The following is a 26952-nucleotide window of genomic DNA, read 5'->3' on the forward strand; positions in this document are numbered from 1 at the left end:
CCACAATAATGCGGTACAACACCTGTATTATTGCTGATGCCTGCTCACTCAACCCTGGTCTGATAATTGTTTGATGCTTGTTTCCAGCCTTTTTAGCATGTGACGCCTTTGAATGAAGAAATATCTACTTGTGACCCCCCCCCCATCACAGCTTCTGAGCTCAGTGTAGACACAAGGTTCTTTAACCATCCTAGCACCAGGTTGGGACTCACAGATAGTATATAGTGTATAGACCGCCCAGCACAAACAGTGTAGCTCTGCAGTTACTTCAGTCTTTTGTATCGTTTACTTCACCTCATCAATCCTGGCTTTGTTTCTGGAATCGATCATTTGTTTTAAAGATGGAGAACTCAAGGCCTCCTACGCTGAATTGAGCGTGATATAGATTAGACAACAATACACTTATCTCAACGAGAAACAATCGAATCCACTGATTTATGACTTTAGGCCAGTTCACAAAAGATTTGAGCTTTATTTTTTTGCATCCTCTCATGGTTGTTGAGAGATGAATTAAATGAACAAAGGTTAGATTCCTTGGTCAGGTACAAAGTCTAAATCAGCTTTATTGGTTAGGATAGAGAGTAAAACTGTGGGAGAAAAACAGAGAAAGGTTTACATAGCAGTTATTTTTATGATTTATTCTTCTGCCAGTTATTTACTCAATTCATCTATTAATCATTTGGTCTGTAAAACATCATAAAACTGTGATACATCACAATTTCCTTCTCTACCTCTTAAAATGTCTTCTTTTTTCCAACCAAGAGTCCAAACCCCCAAAATATTTAGTTTACTATTATGTAAGACCAAAAAAGCAGCAAATTATGTTCACATTTTTATTACATTTGAGAACCTGGAACCATCACATATTTCACCTTTTTGCATGAAAAATTATGCAAACAATGGTTTTCTGGGTATAAAGTTAGATGATCTTGCTTAGTATTCACACCCTTAGACCAGAATGACATGCTGACCTCAAAGTTATCAACCTTTTAAGTTCTGTTTGTGGTCAATATCTATGTATCTGTGTATATACAACGTTGTTCCTGTCCTCATATACCTGTCTGTCTGTCTGTCTCTGCAGTGTATTTGGCATCTCCCCCATTATTCAGAGCCACTGCTCCTACACATGGAAGCTCACTGTGCACCCGGAGCGTAAGTGGTACCACTTTGTCAATCCCATCATGCTGCTGATTCTCTACTACACCCTGGCCACGCTCATCCGCCTCTGGCTGCAGGAACCCATCGACCAGCTGACGGTGAGGACAGCAGACAGAAATGCAATGAAAACACATGAGAATAAGCCTTTTTATGTCACCGCAATATGACATTTATTATAAAATATGTCAAAAATTTGGCCGTACAGGTTAGTTATATTAGATGAAACAACAAAATAGGTTAATTATAATTTCATGTAGGTGAAACATCTTAAAATAGGGGTAAAAATCTAAAGAAAATACCCTAAAACCTGATGATTTGTACATTTTTTAAAATATTTGATGTTTTATGATGTTTTATGTTGATATTTGTTTTGTTCCCAAAGCTAAATGGCCAACGTTCGACATATATTTTCAGGAGTTTGAAAGAGAAAATGTTTCAGCAATCAAAAATATCCTTTTAAACTTTCACTATTGCTCTCTTCAGTTTTTAGCTAAATGCACGAAGTTCACAGCTACTTTATGGGCGTTGTGCACAGGGAATCTGGTAGATGCAGCAAAACAATTAAGTGACAAGAAATGACTAATGTGTGAAACAACGAGTACATTAAAAGTTAAACCACAGCTAAAATGAATAAAGACACAAAAAAGTGAAATGCAGTGAATGTTTGTAGATTATCACCCCCAGATAAAATAACCTTCCTTTCTTTCTTTCTTTCTCTCTCACAAACAGTGTGTGGTTTAACTTTTTATTTGTGTTGTTAAACTTCAACGAGCTCCTGCTGAGAGAAATCTGGACTTAGCAATGAATGTAAAACTGGGTGGATGCAAGCAGTCGGTGGGTGTCAAAGATGTTTAGTTGAATTCAGCACACAACACCTCCAACGCGGCTCCTCAGTAAATTCCAGACAGTGAACTGAAATAGAAAACAGATTGAATTAAATGGGCAGCCAGGTGACCTCGTGATCAGAGAAACGGTATTGATGGAAGATTACAGGAAGATCGATCGCTGGCTGGATATGTCCGCCGTAGCTCAGGTGTTATCTGAGACACTGTCGGTCTAATTTTGACAACGCAGCGTTACAGTGCTCTATAGGGGTAATAAAAAACATGTAACTGTTGCATAATAACTCAGATAACACTAGTCCAAATGTGATGAAGAGATGATGCATTTTTGTAGTTATTATACTAATGTTTACTAATTAAACTCACTCTATATCTAAAATGTCCTTAAAAAGACATTTATAATTTTAATTAAATGTCTTTCATATAAAATCTTAGTGACAAGTGCATGAGACAAACACTGACTATGAAACAACATAAAATCCCACACACTGTCAATCAGTGGTGGCAGTTTATTAAATATGTTTTGTCCCTTAAGCCTTAATCATGGTGGATTTTACTGGATAAAAGTCTGAGGACCAAAACATTAAAGAAAAGGTTCACATTCTTTCCTTTTAAATCAGCCTTAAAACAAATGGGAATCTATGTTTTATTGAGTACAAATGATCGACAGTGTGTGTTTGTGATTTGGTGATTAACTAATTGACTTAATGAGCTGGTTTTAATTAAAAGTCAATTTTCTTTACTCTGAATGACCAAAACCTAAACCAGAACTTAAAGGGTCAGTTCACCCAAATGATAAAACACTATCATTAAAAGTTTTCATAGGTTTCTTTGATAAAAAATAACTGACGGTCACAAGTAATATTTAATCATTATTGAGGACTCCACCTTTATGTGAAACACACTCAATCCCAATTACTCAAGTGGAACCACTGCAGCTCAATAAAATGTCACGCAATGTGGGAAGAGGTCGACTTTAATGTCATGAAGACCACCACTCCTGATCTCAACCCGTTCCCTCAGAGCTCCAGGCTCAGCTCCTCTGTCCTGTAATGGAGTTATAGATTAGTGTTTTTATAGAGGGGTCAATACCTCCCTGTAAACCTGCGGGACTGTATGCATTATTGATCTCTTTACAGAGAAGTGTGTGTGTGTGTGTGGTTTTACCTACTCGTACACTTGAGACAAGGCTAATAATAAAACATGATTACGAGATAAATCAGCAGCTGACAGTTTTGTTTGATGGTGAAGATCCTAAATTATGATGATGGACCTTATAATAATAAAATAAAAATCCAGATGCTTTGTTAATTTCTCAGTTAATTTAATGCTTGATTCAACCAGTGCAGTTAAAAAACAGAATAAATCAATCTCATTTTTGGAAAAGTATCCAAAGGAATGAGACTTATTTAGCTTATTTAGCTATAGAGCAAATAATTTGCAGTCTGGGCTTCATGTTGGTTTTATTAACAAACTATTGTGTTAAATCCACAAGTGTGACAAGTGTGAAGTTTAATCTCTAAGGAAAAAAATATTTAAAAACCAACTCTAGAAACACGACTACAACTGAGCTAAGGACCAATAATTAAAAGTAGAATTCTTCCATTCCACACTAATATAAGTAAAATTCTTCAGTAAATTTTATTTTTAATGCAGACAATCAGGCATTTATCTGTAATTTATCAATAATATTATTCAATTTAACCTGTTTAGTATTTTTTGATAGTCTTGTTTTTTACGGCGCTGCAGGAAACAAGTGGAATTTTATTTTCAAAAGGCTGAAAATCCTGCAAGTAAATTAGTTTTTGTGCTGTTATTGTGCAGTATTTTGTGGTATTTGGCACTGGACACTGATACAAATTACTCTGTTGTGAATACAGAAAATCAATGGAAGGAAATGCTGATAATTTACAGTAACACTACATAATTATCTCATCTAACTCCTCCTCAGAAACTGCACTCGTACACTGTGTTCAGTAGAGGCGGATTTAAACTGTGATTCTTTAGAGAATAATCTCTGTCGCACAATAGTGGCCTGAGTTCAAAGTCCAGTGGTGAAGATTCACATCATCCAAACTATCCATCTTTGTTTTCACAGGACGACAAGGACAGCGATATGTGCGAGGAGGAAGATCTGGACGGAAACAGAACAAATAACTCAGCCAACAGGAAGAGGCAGATGTGGTGGGAATCACGCCAAGGCACAGATGAGAAAAACGTATGTCAGGGTTAATACACACGACTAACAATGTATTGATTACTGGACAGCTCATGAAGTAATTGTCCTTAGGTTAGCATACCATAGCATATGTACAGAGGATCCCATTGTAAAAAAAACAAAACATGAATACATGCTTAAGACGTGGTGTTTTTTAGGATATGGGAAAATATGTGAGAAATCCAAACAGCCTTGAACATATCACGAAGATCTGTTTATAATATATTTCTTGAGCATAACTTCTTTCAACAAGCTTTGCTGCTAAAAACCCAAATAACACATTTCCTTGTTACATTCTTACAACTGATAACTGCTGTTGGCCTGGAGCCGTTTGATTCAGTTTAACTTTAAAACAATAACAAAGCGGAAGGGGAAAGGATCCTGTAGTATTTCAGTGCAGCAGTGGTGAAAATAAACAGGAAACTGAGTCTTTGTTAGAGTGTAAACTCGAGCTGTAGTTGTTGATTGTTTTCACACGCTTACATCTTTAATGTTTTACCCCGAGCTTTCACCTTCGTAATATACTCATCCCTGGAAATATTTCAGCTGGAAATACACACACATTTCTGACCTTGTTCTTATATCAAGGTCCGTAGTCTGTCTCCACCGGCCACCTCCTGAGGTTTAAAAGCTTTTAGGGTGTGCAGACACAGATGAGTGATGGGCTCGATTTACAGAGTAGTGCTGCTTGACTTTGTTCCTGCTTATCAGCGACTATAAAGAACAAGGAGGCCTTTGACTTCAGCAGCACATCGATAACACGCCGTGCCTTGTATGCTCTTTTCTCCTCCTAGCTCCTCTCCACCCAGGATGGCATCAGTACAACTGAGGTGGGAGCTGCTCTGGATTAAATCTGTGCATTTTACTCCCCCCTTCTCCTTCACCCCTCAGTCTTGCTACAAGAAAAGGAATCACTGCAAAGTGCTTTTCACACTGCACCCTCATTGAACAGAGTTGTCCTTAACCACTGTTTGAAAGTTCAAGTTTAACTCTTTTTCTCACCTGTCAGCCCAGATATATTCTGTATATACTGCACTACACATGCACAGCTGTTATCATACAGCCACTGTGCTCAAGTGCTTCTGAGTTTCACATTAAAAAATGTTTGTGCTTGAGTATGGGAAATGCTCTTAAAGCTGAAGGAACCATATCTAGTGAATACTGACATACATATACACCAATCAGCCATAATATTATGAGCAATGACAGGGGAAGTGGATAACACTGATTATCTTGTTATCATGGTACCTGTCAGTGGGTGGGATATATTGGGCAGCAAGTGAACATTTTGTCCACAGTTGATGTGTGTTAGAAGCAGGAAAAATGGGCAGCATTAGGATTTTAGCAACTTTAACAAGGGCCAAATTGTGATGGCAAGACGACTGAGTCAGAGCATCTCCAAACCTGCAGCTCTTGTGGGGTGTTTCCGGTCTGCAGTGGTCAGTACCATTGACTGTGTCAAAAGTGGTCCAATGAAGGAAAAGCAGTGAACCAGAGACAGGGTCATGTGCAGCCAAGGCTCATTGATGCACGTGTGGAGTGAAGGCTGGCCCGTGTGGTCTGATTCAACAGACGAGCTACTGAAGCTCAAACTGCTGAAAAAGTGCTGGTCCTGATAGAAAGGTGTCAGAACACACAGTGCATCATGGTTTGTTGTGTATATGGCTGGATAAAAGATTATGACCACCAGGGTGCCTAGGGGGTCATACTGTTATGGTTGATCGGTGTATGATATAGGATTTTATTTGACTGTGGATTAGGATTAAATAGTCATTCAGAGACAGTAAAAAGTCACAATTTTCTTAATCAAAATGGTCAAAATGTTTCTTATAATGACTGTGAGCCTGTAGCTTGTATTCCGATATTTCCTTAATCACAAAAAGGTAGAGTAAATATCAAAGTAACTTGTGAAATGTGTTTTAGCTCAGGGTTATAAGGCGGGTTGTGCCGACTAAATTAAAGAATGTGCAGTGTGAAAAGTAGAACAATCTCCCTGTACTGCCCCACAAAGCCAGAGTGTAGTAACTAACCAACAAACTAACTGAAACTAACAAAAAGCTGCATCTGTAATCTCCTTTTTCTGGTGGAAAAGTACAATATCCAGCCAGTAGATCATTTAATCACACAAAAGCAGTTACTCCTGTTTGCGTTTGTGGGGCAGAAGGCTTTACAGTTGTGTGATCTCATAACAAATCCATTCCTCAGTTACAGAAATGTGTTTGTAATTTATGATGATGATCTACAGGCGGTACCCACTTCAAACGGGACGTCCTTTGATTTTGTCACAACTGAGAATGGACCAGTCTGTCTGGACTTGTACTCCACCCCCCAGTATAAAATGGACCAACCCAGTGATGGTACAGGTGAGCTGTTAACCCTCTACCCTCCTCTCTCTGACTTTAAAATAATAAACTGTTTACAATAATAAAATCACAGAGGTTACAGATGGTGTAACGTTAAGTTAAAGAAGCAGGTTTATGCTGCTTTCGTGCTGCCTAAATTTAGGTATGGGAAAGAAGTCCTTGCCTCTGGTTACATCCAAAACTAGCACTGCTGCCATGTGAAAACCTTTTAATATTATTGTTCTTTTAATGTTTAAGCTTAAAGGGTTATGTGGTTCTTTGTAGGTTGAAACAAATCTTTTTATTGTATTTTGACATATTTGCATTTTTTTAAATGAACTACATCACAAATCATTGAATTTGTTTGCTATAGACACAATGAGACAATACCTTTTTTTTTACTGTCTTTGTACTTTTACTTTTTACTTTTACAGAATTGTCTTAAAGGGGCACTTCACTGATTTTACATGTCATGGTCAATTTACTAGTCATGGGGGGTTCTTGACAGCCTGTGAATACAGCTGCTTAATGTCTAAGGGAACTTTATGTGAGAAAATAACTCACTTGAGTAATTTTATTTCGAACTTGGAGACTTAAAATGTTTAGCCTCTGCTGTTGGATTTTGACATTTCTGTTTTTAAATGTGTGTCTTGCAATTGCCCCCAACTTTATGTAAGTGCAAAAACTAGTTGTGCTTTACTTGCCTCAATAATGCCGCAAAGTACCATAACTGTTAGTAACAGTGAGTTTTGTTTCTGTGTTCAACCAGAGAAGAAGGATGAGTGTGTGTATGAGGTGTGTTTGCCCCCGGAGGACTCTGCAGTGGAAGGAGGAGTGGAGAAGTCTGAGGACGGAGAGGATGGGATAAAGAAAAGAGGAGTCAGCGCGATGGTCAAAATCTTCCACTTCATCATGAAACAGAGCTACATCTGTGCTCTCATAGCAATGATGGTGAGTAATACTGCCCACAGATGGTGTTACAGAGTTACAGAAGCTGGCTTTAGCTGTATCATGTGTCATGTATTTGGATATTAGAAAGGAAAAACATCTTAGATTTGGGAATTTAAAATTTGACCATAAACCATAAAAAAATACTCTCTTTAAGTTGAGTTGGCTCTGTTAGTGTGAATGGAATTGACCAAAGAACACATCCAACTTCTTAAAACGTTTTGCAATGAAGATGTGACTATTGTTTTCCAGCCTGTGGTTCAGTGACATGACATGAATGCAGCATTATAACCAGAAAATAACAGGTTTAAACCCGCAGACCTGCTGGAAACACACTGGTGTGGTTAGTAAATGATCAGCATCGATTACGATACCCATGAGCAAGGCACTGAATCCCTCTCTGCTCCAGTGGAACCATTGGCTGACCAACAGGACAAAACTGTGGTTTTACTGGGCAGCTTCTACGGCTGATTGTGTGGCAGGATATTTAAAAAAAAAAAAAAAAGAGCATCTGTTCTCAATTTAAACATTCCTGGATGAATCATAGTTAAATAAATTTGAGTAACTTTTATGTAGCTTGACCGAACACAAACACTATAATTTATTAAATGGGATATTGACAGTGACAGTATTGATGTTTCTCTTAGTGAACATGTGTGTGTTATATGAAATGAATGTATATAATAAAAGTAAGTCACAGTATTTACATCTTTACATAGCTACAAAAAACTAATATGGAAGAAGACCAAATTAATTATTTCAACAAAATTCCACCTTAAATATACTTCCAGCCTACAGAGTTGTCGTACACATACTGCAGGAATCAAAACAAGTAGTAAAAAGTAAAAAAAGAGCTTTAAAAAGTTAACATTAGTGACAATGAGGACGTGTTTGTGTTACTTTTCTGGAAAGGTCAGAGTTTAAGCAACTATTACTGTATAATCAAAAACTTTGTTAAACATGTTTAGGCAGATTCCAGTATTTTAAGACAGATTATTTTCTCATCAGTTTTCAGTATTTTTACAGCTGAATTTCATTCTCTGCAGCCTGGAGAGGATTTCAACATTTAGACCTTCATTTTGAGGAATGTCATGCTTTATTTAGCTGTAATTTCCTTATAATTTCCCTTGGAAGCTTCCTAGAATGAATTGATAGATGTGGTTGTGATTGTAGGGAGAACTGAGGCAAAGTTCTTTGACAGTTATATTAGTTTAGTTAGTAGTGCTTATAAGCAGCTGATTTTCAGAAGAATTTCATTGAAAAGGTTTCTTTATTTAATTTTGTTGTAATTTCAGAGCTCCTCAAATTCATATAAAAATAATCAAATAATCAAATTTAGAATTTGCCAAAAGTAATTCGGTAGATAGTTGTTTATAAGTCCATGATTGCTGTGTAAACAGCCAACTTTCTGACTGAATAGCAACAATACACACCAGTTTCATCCAAAGCATGATGGGAGCTGTAGTTGTAGAAAACAGTAAATATAGATACCAAAAGAATATAGGAAAAATAAAAACAATAGGACTGAATAAATCCATGAAACTATGCTTTACACAACATATTTTATAGATATTTACTGTGCATTACAAACGTGATGGTACAGGCAAGAAACCCAAACAATTGTATAAAACTTTATTTAATTAATTAACAATTTAACAATTTCCTGTGATCTGTCTACTTCAGGCGTGGAGCATCACATATGTCAGCTGGCTGACATTTGTCTTCCTCATCTGGTCGTGCATGCTGTGGATGGTGAGGGACCGGAGGCGGTACGCCATGCTCTCTTCTCCCTTCATGGTGGCCTACGGCAACCTGCTGATAGTGCTGCAGTACATTTGGAGTTTTGAGAACATTTCACCCGTCCCCGGGTTCTTCGTCAAGAAGAACAACCCTTTCCACTCGCTTTCATCCAAGGTTTGGGAATTAAAATTATAACAGCCAAAGAATTTTCTCAGTTTTTGACATTACCACTTATTTTCTGTCTCTTACAAATCGAGTCAATCGTTAAAACTGACCTTTCGATTGAGTTACAATCTGTGATGTGAAAACTATTTAATATGTTCATGTATTTCTAATGCAACAGATGTGCTCTGAAACTAAACACTGTCAAACTATGTCTCTCTAATAGTCAATTACTTAAATGAGAGAGGGCAGTCATACAATGGAGGAGAATGTCAGGTTTGCAGTGTTTTGACATGTTTTGGAATAGCTTAAAGACTTTCATGTTGGCAGGTACTGAGCCTGACCTAATTGTGTCAAGAATGAGATTTTATACATCAGTAAGCCACCGCAGACATGCATAACTTAATGTGTTCTATATCAACCATGCTACTGTTTTATTAAACATTGCATATGTTCGTCCCTTAGGAGAACGGAGATTAGTCAAACTGTGTTTTTAAAGTTTCTTTTAAGTGCCAGATGGCTGCAGAGTTTAGACATTCAAATTTAAGTTTTAAAATTATATACGTATATATCTCAGCAAGTTAAAGTAAATGCAAATGATTTATTACTTTATCTTTTCCTTTTGTTGCTGGTCATCTGTGTGTCTAAGCATTTTATTTATTGTGTGAAGGTCCTGTGTCTGCTGAGCTTCTGGCTGCTGCTGAGACAGACGCTCACAGAGAGATGGGAAAAACAAAAGGAGGACAGTGCTGGTCTCTCAGAAGTTCATGTGGAGGATCAGAAGAAGAAGGGTAAGACCTGGACTCTTATTTTATTTATACTATTGTAGGAATACTGTATAATATAGATTACTGGCTGCTAGCGCCACCATTATCCAGAGCATGTATGAATTCTAGGCTGGTGTTTTCGTTGGTTGCCAGTAGAAAAGATGGACGTTTCTTGCCTTCAGCTTTATTTCTTTTCATTTCATTGAACGCAAGGGCAACACACATAATCAACATTTCTGTAAATGCGCCAGTTTTTTTTTTTCAACTGCAGTCCTTTAGCGAGATGGTTTGAAACCAATGAGGTGACGGTTAAAATACAGACAGGCCATGCAGAGCAACAGGAAACAGCCAGCAAAACATTAGTTCAGTAACACAGCAACAATATCCACTATTCTGTACAGGCAGCAGTGAAAGCAACACAAAGTGACAAGACACAGCCAAGAAGTTCTGATTATAACCATTTCTGACACATGCAGAGCAGGAAAAACAATAAAACATAAATAACATATGTCAGTGATCATGTTGATATTGGTAAAATGTTAAAAGATGCACATAAGATACACATTTCACATACACAAGACTATAGAACATCGTACCATGTTGTTAGTGTTAGTGAATGTGCTGTACATACCCAAGCCATACAAAGCTGACCATCTGAGTGTCTTTACACTTCATACATTATACTCTTTAGTTTATTTTTACAATGAGGGAAGAAAGCTGAGGCTGTTCGGCAGGTTCTTTTTCTCTTGTTATTCATTCATACTTTAAGTACCAGACATTCATAGCATTCTCACCTTCTATATGTTCCTCAAACAGATAAACAGATAATTAATTATTATCTATTAAATGTTTATATACTGCATGTGAATGCCAAATAGGGTCGGTTAAAGAATAGTGTCACTTGAACTTTATTCTCATCCATTTTTAGTTAAAATAAATGTCATTGTCATCTGTTTATTTTGCTTTGCTCCTGTAATTATTATTTTTAATTATGTGCTTATATGTTGTTTATATGTATCATATGTCTTAGTTCTTAATCAGTTAGTGCAGAGTTTTCTGATTTACTGCTGCATTTTATAGAGGAAGAGGACTCTGAGGAGGGAGGGGAGCAGGACACCATGCATGTTCTGGGCAACATGGTCATGGCTGTGCTGGTTAAATACTGGATCTACATCTGTGGTGGGATGTTCTTCATCGTCAGCTTTGAGGGAACCATGGTCATGTACAAGATCATCTACATGATGATGTTCCTCTCCTGTGTGGCGCTCTATCAGGTACCAAGATGCACTGGTTGTGTTAATGTTGTGTAAATGTTTTAGCCAATTCTCAATGTTAGACGTTTTATCTTATTATTCAAGCCTACAATTGAAGACACACAAGATCTTGACTGAAATCCTGAATACTTTTAACTTTTTATGTCTGCTCTGATGTGTTAAATCTGTACGCATTTCCAAATATACAGTACACACTTTGAAATTTAGGCAGACATATTTATTATCCATTGAATATTTTGGATCTTGACCAAATTGAATAAAATTTTAATCTTCAATCCAAAAAAGTTTGATGACCTCTTGTTTGCTCATAAAGCCCCTTGAATCTAAACTAATTATGCTGTTTACTAAGTGCTACTGTATGTGTGTGTTCCAAACTTATACTCATATGGGTTAGAGGCTGTAAAGTTTCCAAATTCAATTTCCCAAAGACAGAAGGTGCTGACAATTTTAGTATGTCATAAAGTTCATGTACAGGCTTATAATCCACAGTGTATTCTCAACTGTTTTATAACCCCCTTCCACAATAAAACAGAGCAGTCACCCTAAATCCAGATGTCCTCTGTGCACCATGTTTAATTTAATGCATTACAGCTGTTAATGTCAGAGAATTCATAACCCCCTTAAGACACAATGATCACAATTATTCTCGTCTAGGTGCACTTTGAGTGGTGGCGAAGGATCCTGAAGTACTTCTGGATGTCGGTGGTGGTTTACACCATGCTGGTCCTCGTCCTGGTCTACACCTACCAGTTTGAAAGCACTAGGAATTCCTGGTCCAACATGACGGGCATGGAAGAAAAGGGGTGAGCTTGGCTGGGCATGTCAGAGAAGCAGGTTCTGACTCACTGCTGGTCTCATTTCCCCGACTGGCAACAGGCTGGACTTTGCCACAGCTTAGTCATCAAACATCTAATTTTCATTTATTTTTATATCTAACTTGTAGGCCCTGATCTCTGTGCCTGGAGTTAGCTTGATTTGATCTTTTTTTTATTTCACTTTGTTCTGGATTTGTCACTTGTTTGAAGGTCATGAACACTTACATATATATTTATACCTATAAAGAAATTCAGTTTAATTCAGTTTTATTTGTATAAAACGCCAAAACATAACAGAAGTTATCTCAAGACACTTTTCAAATTAGGAGCCGGTCTAGACCGTACTCCTTATAAAGTGAACCAAGCACTTGGCAGCAGTGGAAAGAAAAGCTTCCTCATTTGTATCTCTTTTTAAGATACACAACTTGTGTTTTTAAAAGTTCAATATAGTACATATGTAGGATAATATACAAAAACAAAAGACATAAACTAAAGCTAAAGAATCAAAGGAACCAGGAAACATGACATTCATAATCATGATGATATTAAGATGGGGATTTGTTATTTGAACCCTAAAATGTAAGTGCAGATAAGTAAGTTCAATATAAGTACAGAAAGATATACATGGATTAATGCAATTAATTATTTGTCATTCGGAATACGTTTATAAAACTAAAGGTACATTTAAATTGACAACTTTACACTCTTTACTTTCTTCTCTCTATGGATGCCACCTTTATTTCAAAATAAGAGCACATTTATTCAAGATAACTTCATCCAGCATTAAGAAATCAACCATCAAAACTGTGTTCAAAGAATCAAATTAGCTGGATGAGATTTAACAGGATTATTTCAGCCTGATAACGGCATTTTTAGGCTTGATTAGTTGAGCCAAATATGAAGAACAGGTTCCTTCTCTGTACACCTACACTATGGAAATACTGATGTTTTCCTTTTATACCTCAAAAAAGTCTCATGTTTTTCCTGTTTCCTCTCATTTTTTCCATCTATGCAGCTTAGAGGACCTGGGCCTAAAGAGGTTTGATGTCCCCCAGCTATTCACCAGGATTTTTATTCCCACTTCCTTCCTGCTGGTGTGTATTCTCCACCTGCACTACTTTCATGGCCGCTTCCTTGACCTCACCGACCTCCAGGCTGTGGTGGCCAAAGAAGAGAGCACTATCTACAGGTGAGACACGTTATGACACCGTCGAGAAGTTGACTTTTATATTTCTTTGTATTTGGTTTAAGTTCGTACAGTTGATTTTCAATCAAGCTGCGTATTTTGAACAAATGTAAGATGCCCCACAGGGAGGTTGTACTAAGACAACCTGTCAGAACAAATTACAGTCGCTTTGGTGTTAAAAATCCTGAGAAATGTGCACAGTGCCTCCTTCAGTGGTGACCTTGTGCTGCACAGGTGGGTGTATCTAAAAAGTCCAGTCAAACAACTCATTGAATTTTTAACAGTCCTGTCATTCTTATCAAATTTCTTTCCTCCTCTTCTCTCCGTAAATAGTAGACCATTGGTTCGACTGTGGTTTGATCTCTCACTGTCGACTGTAATGTCACACCCAAACAACCTGTTTCAAAATAAAATACATCACATTGAGGAACTAATAATATTCCAACATAAAGCTGAAGAGTCCAGACTACAGTTATCCATTGGTTATGTTTATAATGCAAGACGCTCATAAAGAAACGTAGATATTCTAGGTCTTTTCCCTTTCAAATCACTGTTAGAAATACTACAAAAACGCACCTTTAGCAGGAACATTTTTATGACAAATATATTTCACAATATGACAAATCACATCTAAAATAACTTTAACTGTGATGTTCAATGCACTTTGTTGCATCATTAATGTGGATTTATAGAATAATACACATACGATCACCCTAACCCTAACACAATGAGTTCCAGTTTGTACCTCTCACCTCGAATTATTACATTTAAAGTCAATGTTAGAAACCTGATTAGATTCATTATATTTGAGTCAAGGAGCTAAGCTTTTGTTTTTCTGAGAGATCGGTTTTTAACCTAAAGGGCTGTTAAACAAGGAGATATAAAAATAAGGTAGGAACTTAGTTAAAAATTAGTTATAAATGTTTTTTACTGTGTACCAGATTGTTAGATTTGATTTGATTATCCTGTAAATACAATACAGAGAGTATTGTAAAACAACCTTCTTGGCTTTTCAAAGATGAAAAACATTGTATCTCTCATTTGTATAAAGTCTCTTATCATCTATGGCACAATAAATAATAACAGCGTCTTTCACCTGCTTCCACCCGTGACTCAAACGTAATTACACAAGAGAGGCACAAATTGGTGCTTCATCAGCATGATTCCACTGAAAAGTGGATGAACAATAACACTGAATTCAACTATATGACAATAGATACACGTTGAACCTGATGACCTTAGTTAAGCTTGAGGTGAAAACATTCATCCCTTTTCATGTCACACTTACACACTCTGTTAAACGCCCATTATAACCACTGTTCTCATCACCCATCTGTCACTGTGTCATTTTCACAGTCTGTGCTGTTGTGTCTTTATTGTCGTGTTGTTGTTTTTTTTCTCCATTGTTTCGCCGCCGCTTGCTTCTGCTCTGCTTCTCTCTGTGTGACCTGCTGCCATCTCTCCTCTGCCACCCTTTTTCACACAGCCACGCTAAAGTCAATGGGCGTGTCTATCTGATCATGAATAGGTGGGTATCTGCTTGGTTTCTGTGGCATCCACCACCATCCCGTTTCACCTCTGACTCTCAACTTCCTCTCCCTGTTACAATACGTCCTTTCCCCCCCCACACTGACCTCCTTCCTTCCTGTTGCTCTGTTTTTGCCAATGATGATACATTGATGATCTTCTGAAATATCTTACTCCTCGAGTTTAAGTATTTTACTGACATGAATGGTGTTTGTTTTCAGGTTTTGTATTTTATTATTTTGCCTGTAGCCTTCTTCTATTTGGGTTCTCTGCTATCTTTCTGGATCTTTACCTCCCCTCCAAACCCAACCCAGCTCTTTCCCACTAATACAACCCTTCTACTTCTCTCCAGTGGTTTCACAAACTGTCAAACAAGCATGTTTGAATCTGAAAGAACTGTTCTTCCCTTTCCAGTATCTTGCCTATGATCCACACCTCCTTTTCTGCACTGAACGTCAGAAAATTACCCCCTTCCTGAAAAAGCTCGCCTACCCCAAACCACAAGAGCCCTTTGGACATTTTCCCATGTATTTTAGTAAAACTATGTAGATATTTCAGCCTGCCTTTGTCGGTTTCTCTCCTCACTGTTCATCTTCACCTCTGTGTAACTTCATTGTTCTGAGCAGCATCAAGCAAAAAATTTCCACTCAACAGAGCAAGTAAGTATAACTGGATAATGAAATGCTTGCCTTGATATGCGGCCGGTTCATGCAAGCCAAACCTGACCTTTGACCTCGTCCCCATTTTTGCCTGAGAAGAATTTAAAGGGTTAATGCCTTCCTTCAGATGCTACCATTTATCTACACCAACAACAACAACACAGATTGTTTTAAAGAATGCCGAAGGAATGTGCACTGCTTATCAATTACAATGCCTGATGAAACACTGCACTGCCGTACAGTTTGCGGACGCGGAGTTGATAATTCCCATCCAAACATTTGCATCGGAGCCTTTGGAGAATCACCTGGACCATGTGTATGAGTTTGTGTTGTATTTATATACTTATGAGGACATAATGCCTTTAACCACATCTTTTGTTGGATATCAACTTTCCACTGTCTCTAATAAAGGATTCAAACTTAATTGAAATTCTTAAAAAATCCTAGCAGGGTCAATTTAAGAATTTGTTTTGTTTCTTTTAATATTTTTTGGGGGGCTTTTATTGCCTTTAATTGATAGTGACAGCTGAAGAGTGATAGGGAGAGAAGGTAGGTCTTGGTACATGGGGGGTAAAAAAAAAAGACATCCAATACAAACTGACCACCTACATGTAATGAACCTGAGACACTTAATCATGAGTCCTGTATCATTAAAAAAGAATAAAACTGTAGTTAAATGTGTCAACACTAGGTCTACCACAGCCAGTAAATTATATAACCATCTGTGAGAAAGTGCTGTCTTCTGTTGTCAAGAAAGACTCCTGGAAAATGTCCTGGAAATGTCCTGGAAAATTATTTTGCTTTGACTAACTTACTTAGCAAAAATAATGGCGTTTAAAACAAACTTTGTTGCTATAAATTCTGTCTTAAATGGCTGATGTGGAATCCAAATGTGTTACTTTTTGGCTGAGATTGAAATTCATTCCTCTCCTTAAAGCCAACATGGATGAGAAGTCTAATATCCTCGGGAAAATGGAAATTTGAACATCTACGATTCCATGACAACTGAGGTAGCTCTGCTGAGGTAAATGGTTTAATATGATAAAAGGCTCCAGAACACTAAATGGATATTTGTGGTGAGATTTTAGTCAAAAAGACTAAAATGCCCCTAAAATTACATAAAGCAGGTAAAAAAAAAAACATTTAAAAAGTAATTGACGGTCCTCATAAGTATAGAAATACAGATGTATGTGTGAGTCTGCATGCCTGTGTCTTTATGTGTAATAACTTCTCACATGTCTTCAGACTGGTGCACCAAGATGGCAGCCTGGCAGATCTCACCATGCTCAGCGCCAGCTCGGTAGAGGCGGTGCTGCCCAGAGAGGAGCAGGAGCCACAGGAGAAGCAGGAGGAGCAGGGGAAGCAGGAGGAGCAGGGAGAGTGGCAGACAGAGGAGAAGGAGAAGGAGCAGGCCCTGGTTGTGGTGATGTATGACACTGACATGACTGGCGAGAAGCCCAGGAGCTTTTCCGACCCGAGGCAGTCCAGCACAGAGGAGAGCCACCACTGCAGTGTGGGGACGGAGCCAGAGCCGAGCACCGAGCAGAGCTCAGGTACTGAGCGGGTCCACAACATACAATTAATCACAGTAGCCACATTTAACTATTATTTTTATTATCACATGGCACAAGGATATTCACTTTATAATATTTAAATCCCATATTTGAGAAGATACTGTACAACCAGTTTGACATTTCTGCTTGATAAATGACTCAAATGATCAATCTAGTATTCGTACTATAGTAGTACCTCCTTCTCACGCGCACGGAGGTCTGGTGTAATTTAAGCATTAAAAAACAGTGTGGAGAAGCTGAGACTCACTGGTAAGATACAGACTGGCATCAAAACAAAAAGACAGACGTGACGTTCCCACAAGCAGATATTTTCTAACGTACAGTGGGTCAAATGGCTGCCACAGGGTTTCCAGAGCTGTCAGTATCCCAGTTTCACTTTTGTCAGTGATACGTCTCAGTAACTATTGTTCTGTCAACCAGTTGGATCATCTATTAACATCTGCCTCCGTGTTACAGATCTACAATTCAAGAAATCAGTTTGATTCTGATGGTAAAGATGTAAAGCTTTTTATTTAAAGCAAATAGTGGTATTTAAATCTACAGTATTCAACTACATAAGAAACTCAACTTCCTAGTTCTGATGTCGAGTCGTGCCCAGCACTTCCTCAGTCACAGACGAACAAGCAGATGGCAGATTCAGCAAGTCTGCAATAACAAAAACAACAGTTATGTTTGTGTTTTTGAATTGGTATTTTTTTGTTATACTTTTAGTTTTGCTGTCCTTGTTTTGACTTTGGTGACTGAGCATGCTGGGTAAAAAAAACAAACAATATCCTCCAGCGTAGTTCAGAATAGTACCCTGTACAATAAAATGCTATTATCCAGTTGTGGCCTACTTAAAAAAATATGCATTACTCTTTCCCCTGATGGTTTACTTGGCATGTACGTATATCATGTCTGAGATAAACATCAAAACAAAGTCATCGCTGAGCTGCTCATCTAGAGGCCGTGTGGCTGAGCACATTTTGTTGTATTTAAACAGCATCTCATGTGAGCTTTTGTGCATGATGCTCAGGTTGTCCTCCAAAGTGTATTCAAGCTTCCCACACTGCTGGCCATGTTTACCCTTCTCACTGTGTTTACAGCTGAGACTCCTGTGCTGTTATGTAGCAGTAGAGCACTTTCAGTCATGAGTGTAGAGACCTCTTTTCTCTCAGATCTCTCTCAGCCTGTAGCTCTCCAGTCTGCTCAGAAGACGTATGTAGCATACAATCTTTAAAGGCCAAAGCTCTCTTAGAGAAGCTCAATCTGCTTCCCCAAGTATCTGCTGCCTGCACTCTCACCACACACTCATTAATCACCCCAAGCGAAGCTGTAAAAATCTGTTGTATTGCAGATTTCTGGGTTCAGTGAGATTTACCTGCAGTTTTTCTGGTCTGACACGGCGCGTAGCTCAAGTGCTCACTTTCACCCATAACATCGTCCTGCTACGGCCAACTAACACTGCACCATTAGCATATTTACACAGACACTCACACTGGTCCTAAATTAAAATGTTGTTTATATACACAGAAAATAAAATAGGTGATAAAACACAACCCTGCAGGGCCTCTCAGTTTATAATGAGCTGCAAGGTATACGAGCTATATGCTCTCTCAGAGTTTCTTATCCAAACAATGAGGCCTCTATTAAAACCTCAGATAATATGGCTTTTGTAAGAACATACACCCACCACCAAACTGTGGCTGGAGCTTTTATATACTTTGTGAGAATATAAAACCAAATATTAAGTCTTCATTCTCAGATAATTAAAGCAACTGTTTGGAATTTGTGCGTTAATGCGTATTTCAGCCGTGTTTCCATACAACTTGACATATTGCATATGGGGGCAAAAAATGACATAAACATTTTACAGTTTCAGAATAGATGTATAAACACATGTTTAAGTTATGCTTACCCTTATTACACATGGGATTATAATGGTATACACCTTGAAAGGTCTCTTTCCCTCACTGAAATGCCACTTGTCATTCATATCCACATCCGTTTGAATCCTTTAACATCGTCAGTAAATACCTGATTTCTTCCCTATTTGCATGTTAGCTGGTTGAATTTTAATTTATTTAATTTTAATATACTTAAATAATGCCTCCTATGAGATGATTTGTAGGGCTGCAGTTTATGATCTTTTCCATCATCAAATAAACTACAGATAATTTCTTATTTAAGACATTAATTATTTGGTCCGTAAAATGTCAGCAAATGATGATTCCTGAAGGTGACATTTTTAAAGGTCGCTTTTTATTCAACCAATACTATAAAACCAGACAGCATTCAGTTTATTACAATAGAAGAAAAAAAAAATCACGTGAAAAACTGGAATGACACTTTGAGTTTAGAAATGATATTATTTTCTCTTAATGCTCTAATCAATTGTTGTTTCAGCTGTAATGTGTTTCCCTTTAGTTGTTTCTGTGATTAAATGTGTGTCTGGCAACCTCTAAATGTAGCTTGTTAAGACCTTTAGTGGTTTATTTTTTATTGAAAAGTACCTGTTGAAATACAATCTAATCATCCAGGAGACAATTTGATGGATAAGGATGGAAAAAACAGGACTAAATAGTTCATCTGTTGGGGTATTAAAACACATTTATGGCAGCTGGACAGTGTATTGTACAGTATGGGATTGATTAATAACAAATTACTGTGGCTGTGTTATAGTAATGGATAATCATTAAGATATATCAGGCTCTGCATACACAGACAATACTATGATTTGGTATTTTCAGGTGATTGGTTGTACCATCAGACCTATTCCTGAAGTTTAAAGAGAGAATCGGATTGTCAGTCTGTTCCAAGACACATAAGCAAAGTGCTTTAAGAGGGATAATAGTGTTTAAACAGAGGACACTCAGCTGTAATTAAGAGGTGAAACCAGGAAACATTTTCCATTCGCACTTCTTCAGTCTTGTTGTTTTTCCATTTAAGTGTATCTGGTTTTTATCTCTTCTTCCTCAGATCTGAAGAATAAATGGCACCTGGTGGTCGACCGTCTGACTGTGCTCTTCCTCAAGTTCCTGGAGTATTTCCACAAACTGCAGCTGTTCATCTGGTGGCTGCTGGAGATCCACATCATCAAGATCGTGTCCTGCTACATTGTTCTGGTCTCTCTCGAAGAGGTATGAAAGGCCGAGGTACAGTTAGTGACAGTTAGAGACTAAACCGAGTATCTCCAACAACAGGTAGTCATGTCTGCTTACTAAGGTGGTAACGTTTAAGACTTCCAGATGTTCCTGCAGTTCATTTTCTCTTGAGTTTTTGCATTCAAAATAATGAAGGAAATCTTAACTATGAATTGTGTAGCAAGGAAGGGGACAGAAATACGCTTTCAAGAGTTTAATGTCATTGTTAAATCCAGTTTGGAAGACCAAGTTCACCATTTATCCTCAAACATATGAATATCCTTACTGTATGACAGTTTTACTTTGTATATTAGTAGTAGTTTATTTTGTCCGCATGTCACTTTTAACTTGGCACATGCTAGATGTAGTGAGTTATGTTTAAACAGGATTCTATGATTGCCACAGTTGAATTTTATTTTGGTCTGAGAATAAAATTGGCCTTAAACTAAAAGAGTTGCTGGAGCTTGACCCTTTTAAGTGAGCGTTTCCTTTTCCAAGGGGAAGTTGTGCCAGAAACCCTGACTCTGCATAGTGGATTTTGTCCAAGAAATCAAGATCTTGAGTGTTTTTCACATTGTCGTGCCATGTGCTACATACACTGCCACAATGTAAACCAGACGTGGTGTTCAGTGTTTGTAGTAGGTTGTGGTCAGGCGCGGGCAGTAACGAATTACATGTGATGGAGTTACGTAAAAAAAAGGTAACTGTAAATCATCACAGTTATAGAGAAAAAAATGTAATAAGATTAAGCTTTAAAACAAAAAACGATTCAGATATTGCACACACATTACAACACTTCACGAGTGAAACCACAGCTAATCTTACAATTGCCAATTAATTATCGTGACCCTTAATGAAAGAAACACACTGAGCAGAGGACACATTTTTTATGCCAGAAATCTTGGTTTTATTTTCTAAGGTTACGTTGTTCTGTTGTCTTATAAAATTAGCAAAAGTCATGTTATTGATATTTCTTTTCCTTGTCTTTATTTGCATATTATTTGGTATTGAGGTAATCTAGAAGTAACAGAAAGTAACAAGTACATTTTATACAAGAGGTGAAGTTATATTAATAATCATAATTACCCTGGGCATTGCTCGAGATTTTCTTGGTTTATTTTATTGCTCAGCCGCTGTTTAAAATAAGTTGATCTTGCAACACTGAGCCAATTTGAACCAATTTAAAATGAACCAGGATTATCTACTACACCACAGAATAGCCAGATAATAGGCTGGAGGTATTTGGGCAAACTGTAGTAGCTGTTACAGTTTCTGTAAGAAAAAAAAGATTATATTCAAAACAGGGTTCTCTGAGTTTGCAGAAAACTGATAGGTTTAGACTGGATAAGCTACTCAGGCTTAGTCTGTCTAGATTCTTATTAAAACTCACTTTTATAGACTCAGCTTTATGTGATGTAATGATCTTTTTTTTATGGTTTTTGCCTCCTATACTTTCATCACTTGTTATTTTCAGTTCTGTGTAAACATTAATACAAAAAACAACAGTGATGCTTTTAGTTGTAGAAGGACAAAAGATGAGGAAAAGGAGGGTGTCAGTGGAAAAAGGTTTTATGTGCTGTTTTTTGTCCTCATCGCCTGTATTGTCTCCTCTGCAGGTGTCTTTGTTCAACTATGTGTTTCTGGCATCCTGGGCCTTTGCACTGCCCTACAGCCAGTATCGGCCCCTGGCCTCCAGTGTTTGCACTGTGTGGACGTGTGTCATTATTGTATGCAAAATGTTGTACCAGCTGAAGTCTATAGACCCTCTATCATACTCCAAGAATTGCACTGAGTTCATGGTGAGTATAACCAGGTTTTTGACCCTAGTTGTATCCACTGCATACTGTTAAACATGACCCTCAAGAACTTATTTGAGCATGTTTCAAGTTCTGTCTAAAACAATATTTATTGTAAAACACATACACGCACAATGTACACACAAACATACATCACAGACCTGACTCCATCCAGATTATTCTATTTCATGGTCAACAAAACTTATTTTCTGTCCACAGCCAAGTAACTACACAGACGACAATAAGGAAGAGATAAAGGAATCTCTGCTGTATAAGAAACTTGTGGAACCAGCACACTGGGTGGGCCTGAGGAAGTCTTTGTCTGATGACCTGCTGGGATACCTCAGGGTGAGGACTGGAAACATTCATCAACTGAAAGGATGTAATTGAGAGGAATAGTTCTGAAATTTTGGGAAATACACCTACTTGTTAAATATGAAGCTGAAGCTGACAGCCAGTTAGCTTAGCTTAGCTTAGCTTAGCACAAAGACAAACAACTAGCCTGGGTCTGTCTAAAGGAAACAAACTCTAAAGCTCCTTTAATAACATGTTTGTTTAATCTCTACAAACCAGTGTAAGTGTAAAAACAGTTAAATCAGTTTGTCGTTTTAAAAGGCAATAATGACTCCAGGAAGCAGCGCTGTTGTACTCGAGTCCGGTCTCGCTCTGAAGTTTTTTCTATTGTCTCGAACTTGGCCACTAGGCATTAACCATGATCGCCAGACGGCCAATCAATGTCACTTAAAATCGAATGCCTAGCTACCAAAACTCATCATAGTGTTAATGACAAAAGCATTCTTTTTTTTCTGTCACTCTCATTTGGACTCTTGTCTTGATTTGGATTCCTGGTCTTGGACTTGTCTTGCAAGTCACTGTGCCTGGCCAAGAAACAGTCCCTCACATAACTCCCCCCAGAAAACCACAATGTCCTGTAGTGCATTCTGCCGAAGTTTTCCTTTAACATTTACAAAAAGGGTATTTTTAAGGGCCAATATTGTGTTGATAAAGTGAAAATGAAGATAAAATGTTTTGTTTTTATTTGATAAATCTCTAAAATGATTCCAATATTCTGTCAATCAGCTAATCAGTTATTTAAACCGTCTGCATGTATTTAACAAAAGGAAATTGTTCTCTCTGTGCAGCACAACTTTGCGATGCTGGCTCTGTTAGTGTTCGAGGTGACCATCTACCGCCATCAGAAATACTTCAGACTGAGGAACAAACTGTCACCTCCCATTTCCAGGATTATCTTCCATGATATCACACGGCAGCATCTGGACATCGGCATCATCAGCTGCATCAAATATTTTATCAACTACTTCTTCTACAAGTTTGGACTTGAGGTAGAGAGAAGTTAAAAAACACACACATATATATATATATATATATATATATATACTGTTAGCTTCATCACTTCATGTACAAATTCATGTGTTTCCCTCAGACATGCCTGCTGTTGGTGGTCAATGTAATTGGGCAGCGTATGGACTTCTATGCCATGCTTCATGCCTTCGCCTTGATAGCAGTCATGTATAAACGCAGGAGGAAAGCCATCGCTGAGATCTGGCCCAAGTACTGCTGCTTCCTGGCCTGCATGCTGACATTTCAGTACCTTGTCTGCATCGGGATCCCACCTGCAGCCTGTAAAGGTTTGTGGAAACGACTTTACCAGATTGTACTTACAGTAACCAGTCAGTTTAGTAATCATTTAATTGTAAATGATATTAAAATGTCAAATAAACAGAGAATAGTGCTCATTACAAGTTCCCAAAGACCAAGGTGAACAAGCACCTATAATGGTGTAAAGCTATTGACACTACACTACATCCAATAAAACCAGCACTCATAGCACTGTGTTGATAATGCTGTTGGTAGAATGAGACGTGCAGCTACAAATTCAACCTCTGCTAGTGTCACAGACAGTTCACCCTGGTAGGGGTAACGTTAATTGCATTTAATTACAGTTAACACATGTTAAAACATGTCAAAAACCCAACTCCTGACACAGTTGTTGTAACAAGGCGAAAACAAACCCGAAACCCTAACCCTTATGGATACTGGTCAGTAGAAAAACCACAAGCTAATACAGCACACAATAGTGATTCAACCGCTGTAAGTGGAGGCTCTGAGCAGTAGCAAGGCAGGAAATAAAGGTGGCTACTTACCTGAAACAGTCCAATGTTTCCATCGGAGATAAGCACCAGCTGTGCAGCCTCTGACATGAAGCAGCTCCCACAGACAAGGCTACTGGCTTAAAAGCACTGATGCTAACTAATGCACATAACAACATACATGACCTGCATGCCCACCCACGTCACATATGTGACTTTATTGGTATTATGCCTCCACCTCCTGCACATGCACATAATGCGTGTCCAGGTATTTACATATCTCTGTTGGTCAGGAAGAATGACACAGAACTGCAGATTTTTTTATTTTTTTGGCCTTTTCATGCCTTTATTGGATAGAGACAGCTGGAGATTGACAGGAAAGGCTGGGTAAGGAGGAAGAGGGATGACACGCAGGCAAAGGGGCCACAGGGTCGGGATTCGAACCCGGCCGCTGGCATCAACTCCGTATATGGGTTACCAGCTCTACCGACTTGGCGCCCAGAACTGCAGATTTTTAATGGAAATCTTTTATTGTGACCAATCCAAGACACATATGTCTCATCATTATGCTGTTTAATCAACATCTTCATATGGCACGCCTGTCACACCTGAGAAATGCTCATTAACAAAAAAAATAAAAAAATTTTAAAGAAGCCTTTTGTGTGCATAGAAAAAGTCTTAGATTTTTTATTTTATACTGTGTTTTTGTTCAGTTTAGATTGATAACGTACAGTAGCTGAAACTGTCTATATTGTGTCAAAATGACATCCCCAATTTACTTTTTATATACGTCATAGGATGAACATTTGTTTATTCACAAAATACAGATCTGCGTCATATATGTAAAACACAAGATTTCTGAAGATATCTCAGGACGCACAAACATTGAGGAGCTTTAATTGTTTCATATTATTGCAAAAACACATCATATATAAAGAACTTGTTGTCCCTCTGTCTTTGTGATGTACTTTTTCCTGTTTTAGTTCAAGGCTCTTGTTGTCAGTCCTGTTTCATGTTGTGTATACGTAGGTCTGATGATAATGTATGCCTGATGATAATGGATGATAATGGCATGTTTTAATTTCAGACTATCCCTGGAGGTTCCCCTCACATTATACAGACTCCAATGTGATCAAGTGGCTCTACATTCCAGATTTTCTCACCAAACCCAACTCATCGTTCCTCATCTGTAGGTGTATTTGTGTAGCTCTCGTGATGAGTCTGAACCACATCTTTCTAATTAGTAGCTATGTCGTGATTACTGATGATACTGATGACTTCCTCTCCTCTTTTCTAGATGACTTCATGTTGCTGTTGTGTGCCTCTCTCCAGAGGCAGGTCTTTGATGATGAGAACAAGGCGGCAATCCGTCTAATGGCTGGAGACAATGTGGAGATCTGCAGAGACTTGGACGCAGCCTCTTTCAGTGTCCACAACCCCGTCCCCGACTTCATCCACTGCAGGTACAGCAGCTCATACTAACATTGTGCTGTGTTCACGCTGCAGCAGGAAGGGGCCCAAATATGTATTCCTATTAGGACTCCATGGATACAGTATATGACAATGGATCCCATACTTAAATTAGATTTTACATTACATTCACTTGAGACGGTTATCATAATTTTGGTGCCACTGCAGCTCGACTGAACCAGCATTAACATGGAGGACAACAAGACACCGAAATGGAAAGGAAATGAAGTAACCGCCTTAATTGATGCTTAATGATGTTAAGATTCCTACAGTTAAGTCAACAGTAAAATGTGTTCAAAACAGGCAGCACTATTAAAAACAGTTCCTATTTGTATCATATATGGATTACATGCCACAGTATGGATGGTCATCCAACGAAATCAGGTAAGAACAGCAATTTGGATTTAAGCATGAAAGTGTGAAACAGCAGATTACCCTTGGTAGATGCTAATTTAAATTCTGTATTATTATTATAACGGTTTCAGAAATTATGAAACAAACTATCTTAACAGGTGATCTGTTTATAGATCCATTGTGATCTACCAGTGTTTGGCTCGTTACTCAAAAAATTAATTTATTACTCATTATTCTTTTGTTATGTAATGTTATTACTTTACTTATTACTCCTTGCCAACATTTATTAGTTACACTACTAGTTATATTACTTTTCTGCTACTCCCCAAAAAATGGTAATTGCGTCCTTTCTCCCCAAAATTCAGACTTATGACGATTAAAATCCAGTTATGTTTGTTAAAATTAAAGTAATGTGAATATTTCCAGCTGCTGAATATAAGCAACTTCCAAAATAGTTTTCTCCACAGTTACAAAAATAAATCCAAGGATGTGATTGGATTGTTGGATTTCAAATTAGTAAGAGGTTGTCCTGTCAGATTTATTTCTCTTAATGTTCCGTAAACATTTGATAAAGGCATAAATAAATTGTTTAAAGCAGCTGTAATTGATATTTTTATAAAATAAAGTCCCTGAAATGGCGTGATGAAAACAATGTGACAACGTGACAATGTGACATAGTGATACCTAACAGAAGAATGATCTGGCACTCCCCCTCAGCTTTATGGAGCTTCCGGAGTGAGTTTGCAGCTCATTGTTTAACATCCTACCCACAGCTTTGTTGTTTCAGCAACAACCATTGAGATATTAGTTGAGTAAAAAGACACTTGGTGTGTATCCAAGCTCCTCCAGCTGAGAGAGAGAGAGAGAGAGAGAGAGAGGAAGAGAAG

General features: G+C 37.9%; 1 protein-coding gene across 1 annotated transcript in view; it reads left to right on the forward strand.

Moving 5' to 3' along the window:
• Nucleotides 1–26952, forward strand: part of LOC118335106 (piezo-type mechanosensitive ion channel component 2) — a gene marked incomplete in the record, with an annotated part of 85983 nt that overhangs the window by 32958 nt on the left and 26073 nt on the right. The window contains 17 exon segments of the mRNA XM_035671306.1: nucleotides 1082–1256; nucleotides 4099–4218; nucleotides 6464–6581; nucleotides 7330–7511; nucleotides 9192–9422; nucleotides 10081–10201; nucleotides 11258–11451; nucleotides 12106–12254; nucleotides 13282–13455; nucleotides 16884–17191; nucleotides 20171–20331; nucleotides 21951–22133; nucleotides 22350–22478; nucleotides 23273–23473; nucleotides 23575–23779; nucleotides 25329–25430; nucleotides 25539–25704. Of these exon segments, the coding sequence (XP_035527199.1) occupies nucleotides 1082–1256; nucleotides 4099–4218; nucleotides 6464–6581; nucleotides 7330–7511; nucleotides 9192–9422; nucleotides 10081–10201; nucleotides 11258–11451; nucleotides 12106–12254; nucleotides 13282–13455; nucleotides 16884–17191; nucleotides 20171–20331; nucleotides 21951–22133; nucleotides 22350–22478; nucleotides 23273–23473; nucleotides 23575–23779; nucleotides 25329–25430; nucleotides 25539–25704 (2919 nt within the window).

Source organism: Morone saxatilis, unplaced genomic scaffold, assembly GCF_004916995.1.
Source record: "Morone saxatilis isolate NCDOM2014 unplaced genomic scaffold, NCSU_SB_2.0 Contig23, whole genome shotgun sequence".
Lineage (NCBI taxonomy): Eukaryota > Metazoa > Chordata > Actinopteri > Moronidae > Morone > Morone saxatilis.